Genomic DNA, 13,616 nt, shown 5'->3' on the forward strand with positions numbered 1-13,616 from the left:
TTGCACATATGTAGCTGTTCTGTCACATAAACATTTCTGGAAGCAAGTTTCACAGATTTACATGGAATTTACTTTCAAGCTAACATGTTAATGATTGGGATACTGTATTGGGTATTCATTTCAGTTTTGTCCTTTTTTGTGTTCGTTGCTTTAAAGCTGCATTAAGAACAAGCCTTGGTTCCTGAATGTAGGATGCAAATAATAATTGCTGGACTTCTAAAAGTTGTATGTGGTGTCTTGTTTGTTTCACAAAAAGAGTGTGTACTAAGGATGTGGTAGTTTCTGTTTTGCAGCTAGGTTTACCAAGTGGATGAAACTACTGATTCAGCAAAGTCCAGTTTCTGCTCCTCACCCAGACTTGTTAGCATGTCCTCCAAAGTTGCTAGCGTACAAACATTGTACTTGCCTGCATTTTGCACATCATAACCTTTTTTTTTTAGTAGAAGGCAGACAAGGAAAACAGTTTACAGGCTAGATTAGAAATGCAGAAGACTATCCAAAGAGCCTGTCCAGCTCATTCAAAGTGGAGGAAGAGGCTTTGCCTCCTAGGAGAGAATGCAATGGGCTACATGTGTAGGTGAGGATTGCGCCATGGACAGACATATTTAAATGGGTCTAGGAAGACTCCCTCACAGAGGGAAGCATTCACCACCCCAAAGAGCCCATTGCTCAGCCCTGCCTGGCTTGCTTTTATGAGCCAGGATGGGCAAGGATCAATAAGACAGGAGGTTGGTTTCACTTGTCCAAGCAGCCTGTCCACATCCTCAGAGGTAGCAGGTTGAAATTGATCCCACACAACTTGACTAGACAGAACTCTGGGACTTTCCTATCCTGGCCCGGCCCTGCTACCACGGTGGAGTCCATCTCTTTCTGAATCTGAACAACTATTTGCAAAATCATGGCAGGAGATCTTGGGGTCCTCAGTAGACCCCAACGTGGAAGGTGGTTCTGTTAGACTTCAAACCATATGAAAGAGTCTCCTCTTGCTTTCCACAGATGCAACAGAGCCGCCAAAGAAGGTCCTCTTTGCCATCACCACTACCACTTGGTAGGCTTGACATTGAGCTCTAACCCATTTTCAGTCCGATTTGGAATGAATTTTTTTCATCTTTAGCGCTGTAGCCGTCTGAGCAATTCTTTCATCACCCTCAGCTTGGGGGCAGCATTTGAAATTAACTGGTTGCCAGTCGTTTTTTGCAACTCAAGAATGGCATCTATTGACCAAGTTGAGATTTGCAGTTGCCTCATTTGCAAGTGAAATAAATCTCCACTGCAGGAGAGCAAGAGCAGCGGTTACCGCGCTACTGCCCTGAATACTTTTCTTTAAAAAATAATTTTTATTAAAGATTTTCTTAGTTTACAAAATATGTGCATTGTTTCTTTTTTCAGGTTCTGTTTTCTACAGATGAATTACATTTGTTGTGGGACGTTAGTGTTACATGCAGTATAAAGTTGGGAAGAAAAGGGGGTAATGGGCTGGTAAAACTACAGTGGTACCTCTGGTTACGTACTTAATTCATTCCGGAGGTCCGTTCTTAACCTGAAACTGTTCTTAACGTGAAGCACCACTTTAGCTAATGGGTCCTCCTGCTGCCGCTGCGCCACCAGAGCACGATTTCTGTTCTTATCCCGAAGCAAAGTTCTTAACCTGAAGCGTTATTTCTGGGTTAGCGGATTATGTAACCTGAAGCATATGTAACCCAAGGTACCACTGTATTTTACTTAGTGTCTGTGTGGGGTTTTGTGTCACTGTCACTGGGGTAGTTCTCTTTCTATTTGTTTGTTATATTTCCTTGGTATTGAGTGAGGTGGGGTTGGGGACTAGGGCGTGATTGTTTGTCTTTGGTTGGCTGCAGTGAGATTTGTTTGGGGGGAAAGGTTGTTGGGTCAAGTTAGCCATATTGATTTGCTTTTTTTAAAAAAAACTTTTATTAATGCAATTTTAACAGCAATTTTTACACACATTGTACAGTATCCGTCACTTGCCTCTTTTCCTAAGACTTCCCAATCCATCTCTCTGTGGCATTCTAGGGAAATCTTGATCTGCTGCATATCCTGATATTTCACCCATTATCATTTCAAGTCTTCCTCTTTTGATGTTATCTGCTGCTCATATGTTAACTTGTAGGTTAAATTGTATATTATACCCTCTAAAATAATCTCCAAAACACCTCCACTCTTCTCTTGTCTTTAACTCATCCTTATTCCTTAGTTTCACGGTCATGGTTACTAATTCTGTGTACAGTCAAACCTCGGTTCCCGAATGTCTCTGTTTTGGAATGTTTCAGCTCCCCAACACCGAAAACCCAGAAGTAAGTGTTCTGGTTTTCAAACGTTTTTTGGAAGCCGAACATCTGGCGCGGCTTCCGCTTGAGTGCAGGAAGCTCCTGCAACCAATCAGAAGCTGTGTCTTGGTTGTCGAACATTTCAGAAGCTGAACAGGCTTCTGGAATGGATTACGTTTGACAGCCGAGGTTTGACTGTATTCTATCCATTTCTGCCAAATTCCTTTGTGGGTATCTTTCCAATTTTTTGCATATACTGTACTATTCTAGCTGCAGCGGTTGCGTACAGAAAAATATTGAGTGCCTTTTTTGGAATGTCATCACCTATTATCTCTAATAGAAAGGCCTTTGGTCTTTTGGGAAATGTGAGTTTTAGAATCTTTTTTAATTGTGTATGGAACATTTCCCAATACAGTCTCGTACCTTGGCTGTCAAATGGAATCCATTCCGAAATTCCGTTCAACTTCCGAAAAAGTTCGAAAACCAAGGCACGGCTTCTGATTGGCTGCAGGAGGTTCCTGCACTCAATCAGAAGCCTCATCAGACATTCGGCTTCCAAATAACATTCTCAAACTGGAACACTCACTTCTGGGTTTGTGGCATTCGGGAGCCAAAACAGACAAGTACCAAGGTGTTTGACAATCAAGGTACAACTGTACTCTCTAGCATATTTACACGATCACCACATATGGATCAGGGTTCCCTCCACCTCATGGCACTTCCAGCATAAATTAGACCCTTTTTAATACATTTTCACTAATTTCCTGGGTGTCAAGTACCACATGTACATCTTTTGTCGGTTTTCCTTAACAGATAGAAAAAATCATGCCCCCCCCCCCCAATTTTCCCCCATGCGGACAATTTCATGTTGTAACCAATATCTACAGCCCATTTTGTCATTGTTACCTTAACCATCTCAGCTTGGGTTTCTCACTCCAGTAGAAGTTTATAAATTTTCAAGATTAATTCATCATCCTTTCCTCTTACAACTTTTTCAAATTCTGAACTCATTTCTGCAAATCCTTTTTCCTTATTATCTCTTTTAAATAACTCATACTTAAACCAATTACTGTATGATCCAAAATCTGTTCTCTTTTTCCAGGCAATCTCTTTAAACTCTATAAGATTTTTATAAGTGGTCCACTTCTCGTCCATGTTCAACCTTTTCAACTGAGACCACCTCAGTTGGTGATATCCATCTTGAGGTTTTTCTCTCTAAAAGATCTTTGTGTCTCTGCCAAACCATGTATATACTTCTTCCTATGACATGGTTTTGGAAACGTCTGTGCAGCCTTGATTTGTCGTAATGCAGCTTTGCATGCCATCCAAAACATAGGTCAAAACCTTCTAGGTCTAAAGTGTTGGTATCCATTCTTTCATCCAGCAGAAGCACACTGCCTCATAATAAAGTCTGAGGTCAATAAGGGCAAAAACCCCTCTTTCTCTTACATCTGTCAGATTTTTATAATTAATTTGGGGGTTTCTCCCCTGCCAGATGAAGTTTGTTATGTCTTTCTTCTGCTGATTGAAATATTCTGGTCTATTTATCACCAGCAGTGTTTGAATTAAGAAGATCATCTTGGGCAATACATTCATTTTGACGGCAGATATTCTTCCAAACAAAGGAAGGTTCATTCTAGTTCAATTTTCTAGATTTTTTAAAATTTCGTTCCAGATTTTAATATACCGTATTTTTTGCTCCATAAGACACACTTTTTCCCTCCTAAAAAGGAAGGGAAAATGTCTGAGTGTCTAATAGAGCGAAGGCAGGGGCCTGGTAGCTACCGGGCGTCGCCTGCCTCCCGACACTGGCAAAAGTGGGGGGGGGGGAGAAAGGGGAAGCCCGACAGCATTTTGTGCATTCTGCAATTTCCATTTTTATTCAATTTATTGATTTATTTATTTACAACAAAGAACAGGAGAATTTGCATAGACTAGCAGTGCAACTTCAGACTTTGGTGGGAGACCCCTGTATGAATGAACTTGGACTGTCACCTTTCATTCTCCTCTCTGATTCCTTTCTCAACTTGCACTGTTGATCCATAGGAATTTGAGCACTCTGGGGAATCGCAGTTTTCTCTTGGGTGGTAATTAACGGTGTGATGTGCAAATAGTTCCTTGTAATATGTTTCTTCTTCTTTTTACAGTTATATGTTGTTTCTAAAGACACTAGACACTTGGACTGGGGATGAATATCTTTATCAGTCTGAATAGAATTATGTGCCATGATAGAGCAAATGCTCTGCATACAGTAAGTTGCTGATTCAGTCTTTTGCTAGTTAAAGGATCTTGGGTATCATGTCTGGGAAAGAATATTTCCCTGACAACTTGGATCACTCCATGATAAAAGGAGTAGGCCAGTTCAGACTGTAATTCCGATCAGTCCCAGGCTGCGTGAGCAGAAGCTGCAGTCCAAAACATCTGGATGGAATGAGGTTGGCAAAGGCAGGAGTAGCCAATACTAGGCTAGATGAATCAATTATCTGACTGATTGAAATCAGCATCATATGTTTGCTTTATTTTTAAAGAAACATTTCTAACCCATTCTTCATCACAAGCAATATTCATTCTTTGACAAACCTTTGTGGTGAATTCACATTAGTTGCTCTCATTAGCATTGACACCTCATATTTCCCCAATATATAGAATTAATTTAAGATGCATTACTATACTAATTTTGCTGATCTATTACTAATATTCTGCTGCAGTCTTCAATGGGAATGGCAAGTGGCATTTGTGTTGTTGCTTCTTGGCAATGGAACAGGATGGGAAGTTGGAACTCATAATCTGGTTCTCATTTAAGCAAGTTCTCTTTCCTCTGACATTCCCTTTTGAAGTTGAAACGAATGTTCATAGTTTGAAGGTTCTGACAAGATTGGCTGCTTAGCATGTCTCGTAAGGAGGGGATGCACACAATTATTGGCATGCATTTGGTTCCCTTCCCTTTTATTATTATTTTTCTTTCCAGATGACTTTTTAATATCTCCCAGATCACTTCACTCAGCCTGCTATTGAAAGCCATGTGTTACATTAAGAAATCTTACACCATTGGTGAACATACATATAGCAGTGATATATAAACACGTTGCTCAATAGTTTTAAGCCTGTGAGTTTTGGTGGATCCTCATCTCTTGCTGGCCTATACTAATCTTTTATTTGTTTTACTGCCTCAAGCACAGTCTCTCTCTTTGTATATTTACTTTCTTTTCTTACAGTGACCACAACCTGGTATGATCCAAAATGAAGAATGTGCTTTTAGATAGGGGGCAATCTGCTTTTGCATATGTGTAATGTCCTCCTCAACTACAAGTCAAGGTGACAAAATAGATATTGCGTTAAACCAAATTTCTTCTTGATGGTTATTTCACAGATATTTTTGAAGATATGTAGTAACTCCTGTGAATAAATCTCAAAGGTAGAGAAATGGCAGCTGTTAACTGGACCAGTTTCTACTCTGGAGATCTAAAAAGTCTAGAGTGAGGCGGTTGGAGTAAAGCCCAGATGAATCAAAGCAAACAAACAATGAACTAAATCACTTTAAATGAATTTTGAAAAAGATTTGTATATTGTGAAAATACATATTACATAATAAGATTTATTTTTATGGTACAGTTTAAAATACAACTGGAGTAATGAACCCTATAAACAAGGGTACAAACAAGACATGCAACGCTTTGTATTCATCAATCGTGAGATCACTTGAGCCCTTACCTTGATTACACAGACATTAGATGGATTTATACAGATTTTTATAAGAAGAGGTAACTTGATAAATGGCTTTTTGGCTTCGAAGAGAAATAATATTTTAGGCCCACCTTGTGTTGTTCATTTATAATAGAACCAGAAAGAAGACAGAACAAAAGGGGGGGGAATGCACCTGAATGTCTTCTTATAGAAGGTACCTTCATTTTCACAAGAGTCTACATAGATATCAATGAATTCTTGCCATATTGCTGTGAATTTGTCCCTTTTTTAGGGTTGCCATATTTTAAGAGGTAAAAATCTGGAAACAAAAAGTTGCTGAGCTTTTTTAGGGCAATCGGCCAATAGTCCCTCCGTTGCAGCCGAGCCAGAGCCTGAACCAGAAACCGGGCTGCCCACGCCAGAGTCCAGGTTTCCCAGAACCTGAACCAGAGCCCAGGTCACCTGCACACATACACACACACACCCAGGACAGTTACTTTAAAATGTAACAACACCCCCCATGGGCATGTAGACCCCCAAGAGAAGACATGTCCAGGAATTCCTGGATGTATGGCAACTCTACTTTTTTGTAATTTTTATCTGCTGCCAAAGCTGGCATGTCCTGAATCCATTTATTTACTGATGGGCCTTTTTGTTAATTATAAAGGTACCGTCACGTACCCTCCCCCTTGTAACTGGTTCTCTCCACGTTTGGAATGGGAATAGAAGGGTTCTCGATCACTCACCCCCTTAAGAATAAGGAGGTTTTTACTCCTCTTCTTGCCTCAACAACGTAAGAACTTAGTTTCAATATCCATTTAAATGTTCACTTAAACTTCTCTTCTTAGCGATCCTTTGACATATGATAAATTCAAACTCAGTCCTTTACATTTATTCTCCTGTATAATTTTTCCTTGCAGTGAGTGCTTAGACCATGTTGGGGGGACCTCCTTTTTTCCTCCCATCGTGTTGTCAAATTTTGTTGTTGTTGTTGTTGTTGTTGTTCAGTCGTTCAGTCGTGTCCGACTCTTCGTGACCCCATGGACCAGAGCACGCCAGGCACTCCTATCTTTCACTGCCTCCCTCAGTTTGGCCAAACTCATGCTAGTTGCTTCGAGAACACTGTCCAACCATCTCATCCTCTGTCGTCCCCTTCTCCTTGTGCCCTCCATCTTTCCCAACATCAGGGTCTTTTCTAGGGAGTCTTCTCTTCTCATGAGGTGGCCAAAGTATTGGAGCCTCAGCTCCAGGATCTGCCCTTCAGTGAGTGCACAGGGCTGATTTCCTTCAGAATGGATAGGTTTCATCTTTTTGCAGTCCATGGGACTGTCAGGAGTCTCCTCCAGCACCATAATTCAAAAGCATTTCTTTGGCGATCAGTCTTCTTTATGTTCCAGCTCTCACTTGCATACATTACTACTGGGAAAACCATAGCTTTAACTATACGGACCTTTGTCGGCAAGGTGATGTCTCTGCTTTTTAAGATGCTGTCTAGGTTTGTCATTGCTTTCCTCCCAAGAAGCAGGTGTCTTCTAATTTCGTGACTGCTGTCACCATCTGCAGTGATCATGGAGCCCAAGAATGTAAAATCTCTCACTGCCTCCATTTCTTCCCCTTCTATTTGCCAGGAGGTGATGGGATCAGTGGCCATGATCTTAGTTTTTTTGATGTTGAGCTTCAGATGTTAGTTTTTTTGATGTTGTCAAATTAAAGTCCGTCAAATTTTACGCTGATCAGGTATGAATTTCGTTTGTTAATAAGTGGAAAATTTACCACTTGATGCTAAGGGCTCAAGGCTTCTTGCCGTGGGGTAATAGATGCTTCTTGCGCTGGAGTTTTACTCCCCCCCCCCCCCGTTCCTTGCAAAGTGGCAGGGAGCTCCTTAAAAGGCACCACCAAATCTTTTCCGGGCTCAAGACTCCCTCTTGAGCTTTCTGGGGGTACGCGATGCCTTTGTGTTTCCTCCTAAACCCCTTCCAACGATTGGGTCCTTCTCTGAGGAGCAAACTCGTGTTCTGACACCATTATGCAGCAAACTGGAAGTCTCCTTGAAGACCCTGTCTGTCCCCAGTAGCGGGGAGTCATCCCTATCAGGAATGTCGTTGTCCAATCTGTAAACTGAAATTCACAGTAATAAAAATGTCCTTGTTTTAAATGCAAGAACAATAAAACTGCAAACAATATTCAATAAAAAATGGATAAAAACACAACTATATATCAAAAACAAATGTGTACAAAAGAATAAAAATTCCATTAAAGCTTGGGTAAACACTTAAGTTTTAAACAGCTATCGTTACTGTCCTAGCTGCAGGAATTAACTGAGGGAGGGCATTCCAAAAGGTAGGCACTGCTGCCAAGAAGGGCTTATTCCTGTGCTGTTACCAAGTGACAATTCACAATTCTATTATTCTATTGTATACTTTAGTTGAGATTCCTGTATCACAGGGGGTTGGACTTGATGACCTTCAGGCTCTCTTGCAATTCTACAATTCTATGATTCTATGTTGTAGAATGAGCAGCAAGGTCTCCTTCACTTTGTCTGTGCCTGGGGCAGCGGTCTGCAAGTTGTGCAGGGCTTTAAACCTTCAACATCTCTTGGGAGCTAATAGACAGCCAGTGCAGATATTTCAACACTGGTGTAACATATATATGTTACTTATAACTCATTTATAAGTTGAATACATGATTTTGTCTCCATTACATGCTAACTGCTGAAAGTCATTTGCATCTCCCCCCCCCCACTCTTTGAGTCAAGTTCGTTGTGTTGACATCTTGCAATGAATTATTTACAGACAAGTGTTCGTGTGCATCTTTTTTAAAAAAAACTAGATGTAAACTTTAAAATAGCAGGGAACAAAATTTTCAAGGTTTATTTTTGGATATGTTTAAAACATAAAATTATTTTTTAAAATAGCATATCAATAGAATTTTATCTGTATGCCCTTTCCTCTTTCAATAAAAAACACAAAACTTGTATTGACCTGCCTGTTTGTTTTATAAGATTGAAGGAACACTTTTTTATTACCTTTCCTCTAGTCCTAGCTTGATTAAGATTTCCCTTATTTCCCTTGTTCAAATGGGTCTTGCAAATGAAACCGCTTGTGTGATAAACAATAGGAGCTGTGGGTTTTTATTTCCCATTTGTCATATCTCTGAACTCTTATTTTGTATGCATAAGCAGGTGGTGTTCGTTCTTACTGAGAAAGCTGGTGAGTGACTTACATCAGGGATCAAAACAAAATAAAATAAAAAATAAAAAAATTCCTTCCAGTAGCACCTTAGAAACCAACCAAGTTTGCTCTTGGTATGAGCTTTCATGTGCATGCACACTTCTTCAGATACCTTGGAGAGAGTGTGGCATAGTTTCCTTGCATATTCAGTAGGATAAGTGGATTGTAGAGGGTTCTTAATTCTAAGACCCTTAGGTATAATGTCCAGGTTTTGCATTTAGTCAGACAGAAGATGTTGGTTCTTGGTGAGGTTGATGGACTTATATTTCATGTGGCTCAATGTGGTGCCTTCCATAGTTCCAGTTACGGGTAGGTAGCCGTGTTGGTCTGCCATAGTCAAAACAAAATAAAATATAAAAAAATCCTTCCAGTAGCACCTTAGAGACCAACTAAGTTGGTTCTTGGTATGGGCTTTCGTGTGCATGCACACTTCTTCAGATACACTTCTTATTTTGCTACCTGTTATACTCCTTCCTTGTTCCAGCACCTTTCCAGAGCTTCCCACTTAATGGGGAGTGGAAGGAACTCATTGCTCTTTGACAAATGTATATATATGATACAAATAAATGCAAATTCATTTGCTGTGTGTATCCCACATTGATTGCATTTTGAAGTATCTTTAAAATATATAGAATATAATGCCTGAAGAGATTAGCTGTATTTCCAAGAGACTGCCATTTTCTCATTAAGAAAAGGCGGAATATTAATAAATAGAAGGTAGAACATACAGTGATGACTTGTTGTTTTGCACTGCTGTCTAGGATATTGTTCAAGCCATAATGATTTGCACTGTGTGATGCTGTGCATGTTTCTAATAGCCTAAGTGTGGAGAGCACTTTGTGCCATTTATGTCTGGCATATGAAGTTTGAAAAAGTCCCCACTGAGGTATATGAAAAAGCACTTTCTTAGTGTTCCTGATGTTGGAAGACATAGTGAATTTTAACAAACCATAGAATCAATTTTCTAATCTTAATTCTAATCATGGGAGGGGCTGTGGCAAAATCTTTTTCAGGAACCTTCAGCTTTTATTTTAAAAAGAAAAAAGCAAGCCTCCGAATCTTGCCCTTTTTAGTCATGGAAATATACGGGAAAGTGTTGTTGCTAAGATATTTGTTTGCTCTCAGCACTCCAGCTGCTAAGACCAAGAGCGTAGTTGCCTGTTTGCCTGTTTCTTTCTTAACAGTTATAACTACCGGTATACTTCTGAATAACTAGCAGGTAACTTGAGTATGCAGAAACCACTACCTTAATCAATCAGTTTATTTCAGCTTTAAGCTCATAGCAACCACAACCTTACTTTCATATTCATAGGACCATGTTTGGCACATCCTATTTTGCCTCCTTGCCATTCTGCTGCCTGCTGCCAAAGCCTCCCTGGATGGTGTGGGAGTGCCCATGAAGTGCAGACCATGATGATGGGTTCTGGCAAGATTCTACACAATCTTGTGGAGTGCACAAGATCTCGCAAGATTTCAGTGGAAGCTGGCAACGGCGGGGTGGGCGCTGCAACTTGTGGTTCCGTCGCTTGAGGCAGCTTATGGGTGGGCCAGAGCTACATAGGGCCACCCAAGTTCAGTGGTATTAGTGGATGAAGAGATGATAGAGACTTTCAGCAGTGTTGTTATAACCTTGCCATCCCAGTTGCACGTGAAAGGCCCATTCACTTGACAGTGGTTCTGAAAATGTGTTGATTTTGATGTTTTAATGTTACCATTATTTTTAGTCTATTACTACTTACTACCTATTAATTTTTCCACAGTTTTTTTTTAATGTGACCATATATTATCTGCCACTGTGCAAAGTTGGTTTGACTACTGTTTGGCAGAAAAATGGTATAAAAGGTTAATTAAAATGCCTATATTATAGCTCAGGGTGAAAGAGAATTGACATAATCCAAGTATTAATTATTATTTGTTCATCCTGTTGATTGGAAGAAGGTCTTGAAGGATGTTGGGAAAATGTGCATAATATCTGATTTCCCTTTAAAAAAAACAATAGGTTCATGTACTGGACAGACTGGGGAGAAGTGCCAAAGATAGAACGTGCTGGGATGGATGGCTCAAGCCGCTCAGTCATAATCAACGCAGATATTTATTGGCCAAATGGATTGACCTTGGATTATGAAGAACAGAAGCTCTATTGGGCAGATGCTAAACTGAACTTCATTCACAAATCAAATCTGGATGGAACAAATAGGTAAGAGTTGTGTTTTGCTTAAAAAAAAAAGAAAAACACTTTGTGAGATTATATTCTAAATAAATACAACAGTGGTACAAGTATATGAACCAATTGAAGCCCTTGAATACCATGTTTATAGTTTGTTAAATTTTAGATGTTTTAGTTTAGAAGCATAATGTAGAGAGAGGTCATAATGCAGAGAGAGATCAGACTGCAATTTGCTGAGAATCCCAAAGGGAAACTTCTTAACTTGCTTTATTCAAAAATGAGCCTGCATTAATCTTCATAAAATGTAGTTCTTCAGAGTCTCCCCTACGGTGCTACAGCAATGATGCCTTTTAAAAGTATTTTAATCCCCTGCTTGGAAAATATGTGCATGTTGATCAAATGCACACACGTTGATCAAATGCACAGAAAAAATAGTGTAGGCAGTGCTCTGACTAAATTGGTTTCCTGGGGTGCCCAAAGTATACTTTAGATGGGGTCCAATAGCTTGGGCATGCTCAGTGGAACTTTTGATGTTTTCCTTTTGAATTGACATATCTCTATCCCATACCACAACCAGCCTTTGAAAATTCTTCGGTTTCAAAAGATGATTGCCATGTATTACTGGAGGCAAGAGATAATTTTTTTGTTCAGGAAACACAAGGCACAGGCCCACACATTTTGGCCTGCCTAGGTAGCCAGCCGAAACCAAAATCTGATCTCTAACATTACACTGCACTTTGGAGCTACTTGTAAAATATTAAGAACTTAATACTGTTCTCCCCCCCCCCCCAACCAATGCTTCCAGTGTGAATGAAAGAAGCAGCTCCACTTTCCTCATTAGATTAAAATATGTGCTGGCAACTGGCAAGTATCTGTAAATTTATCCATAGCAGAGTTCTGAAATCTACTACATTGGTTGTGCCCTTTAAAGACTCATCTGAGCTGAGACTGTCAGAATATAAAATGATAGCCTTCTGCATTACAAATTGCAAACGAAGGGTGGTTTTTCTTGGAGTTATGAAATAATAATAGTTTGCATAACTGTGGCAATGTTCAGTTTGTTCTTGACAGCTGATTTTCCTTTTTGAATTGTAAGTTATTTTGCAACCCAGATATTTGAGCTCTGGAAGATTAGTGTGGCCTCATTTGCACATAACACTAAGATGAACATGGCAAACATGCAGCTATAGTTCCACTTTATTTCCCCAGTCTTGCTGCTACCACACAATGCAGAGCTAAGCTATGACTTGGCTTAGCTTTATGTGCAAACTTGGAGTCATGGTTTATCTTGCTCCCAGTAAACCATCAGCGGTAAACCAAGGGCACACCTTTGTATGTTGGAAACAATACAAACCATGAACCTAGGTTTGCATGTCATGCTAAACTAAACCATATCTTAGCTGTGGGTAGTGTTGCAGGTACAACTGGGCAGGAGCATAGTGTCCCACATGCTTGCTTGTTCTTGCAATGCTGTAGTTTGCTTTTGCGTGAACTGAGCCTGTGTTGAAAAAAATGTTTGAAAGACTGGTATGGTAGGTTTGTAAATGAATGGTGCTGTCCATCACATCTATCAAAAGATGGTGTTCTTAGGGACCTCTCCAGGCAGTAGCTTAAGGCTGGGAATGTGTGAATCAGCTTAGTGTGCTTAAGATTGAGGTTTTTGAGAACTTTTAATAGTATAATACTGACTTAGTACTCAAAATTCACTGCCAGCCTTTAAAGATAAGTGCTGTTTTGCTATATATGGTGGTGAAGGGGACTCTCTAGTACAGGAGCCTAATTAGGCCCACCAGACCTTGGAAGTTGACCCACCAGACCATTTTGGGCAAACCATGGCCACTTCTTCTAACATCATATGAGTTCAGTTACAGGAAAATCTGAGTCATGGTCAAAAAGCGAAAACTGGTAACACTCACACCTAAGGGTGCTCCCAGTTCTTCCTTTACTGCCAAAATTTGATGCTTTTAAAAATTGACTACTTTTTATGTAACCCTGCATGAAGACAGAAAACCCTGCATGAAGACAGAAAAAGGTGTCTAATTCAGAAAGTACCACATTTAAGTTACAGCTGCAAAGGAAAAAGATTGAATTTTGTTTTTCTGTTTTGTGGGGGGGGGGGTGTTAGCAATAAGAATCTTTGAATTTGAATTCAGAGCTCAAATTGGGGGTGCAAAGGAAAATGGTCCACTTTGTCCCAGGTATTCATTTTAAAATTAAAACCAAATGCTACGGATCTGTGTGGTAGGGAGA

The 13,616-nt window shown here is 39.9% G+C and overlaps 1 protein-coding gene across 3 annotated transcripts in view; it reads left to right on the forward strand.

Annotated features, from left to right (window-relative positions):
* The window catches only part of LRP6 (LDL receptor related protein 6), a 98,641-nt gene that overhangs the window by 19,031 nt on the left and 65,994 nt on the right, over positions 1 to 13,616 (forward strand). For 2 of the 3 annotated variants that reach the window (XM_033148244.1, XM_033148243.1), the window contains exon 3: positions 11,199 to 11,396. The exons of the other annotated variant lie outside the window; for it this stretch is intronic. In XM_033148244.1, the coding sequence (XP_033004135.1) occupies positions 11,199 to 11,396 (198 nt within the window). The remainder of the gene's footprint in view (positions 1 to 11,198; positions 11,397 to 13,616) is intronic. 3 annotated transcript variants of the gene reach the window in all.

Source organism: Lacerta agilis, chromosome 5 (genome assembly GCF_009819535.1).
Source record: "Lacerta agilis isolate rLacAgi1 chromosome 5, rLacAgi1.pri, whole genome shotgun sequence".
Taxonomy (NCBI): Eukaryota; Metazoa; Chordata; class Lepidosauria; order Squamata; family Lacertidae; genus Lacerta; species Lacerta agilis.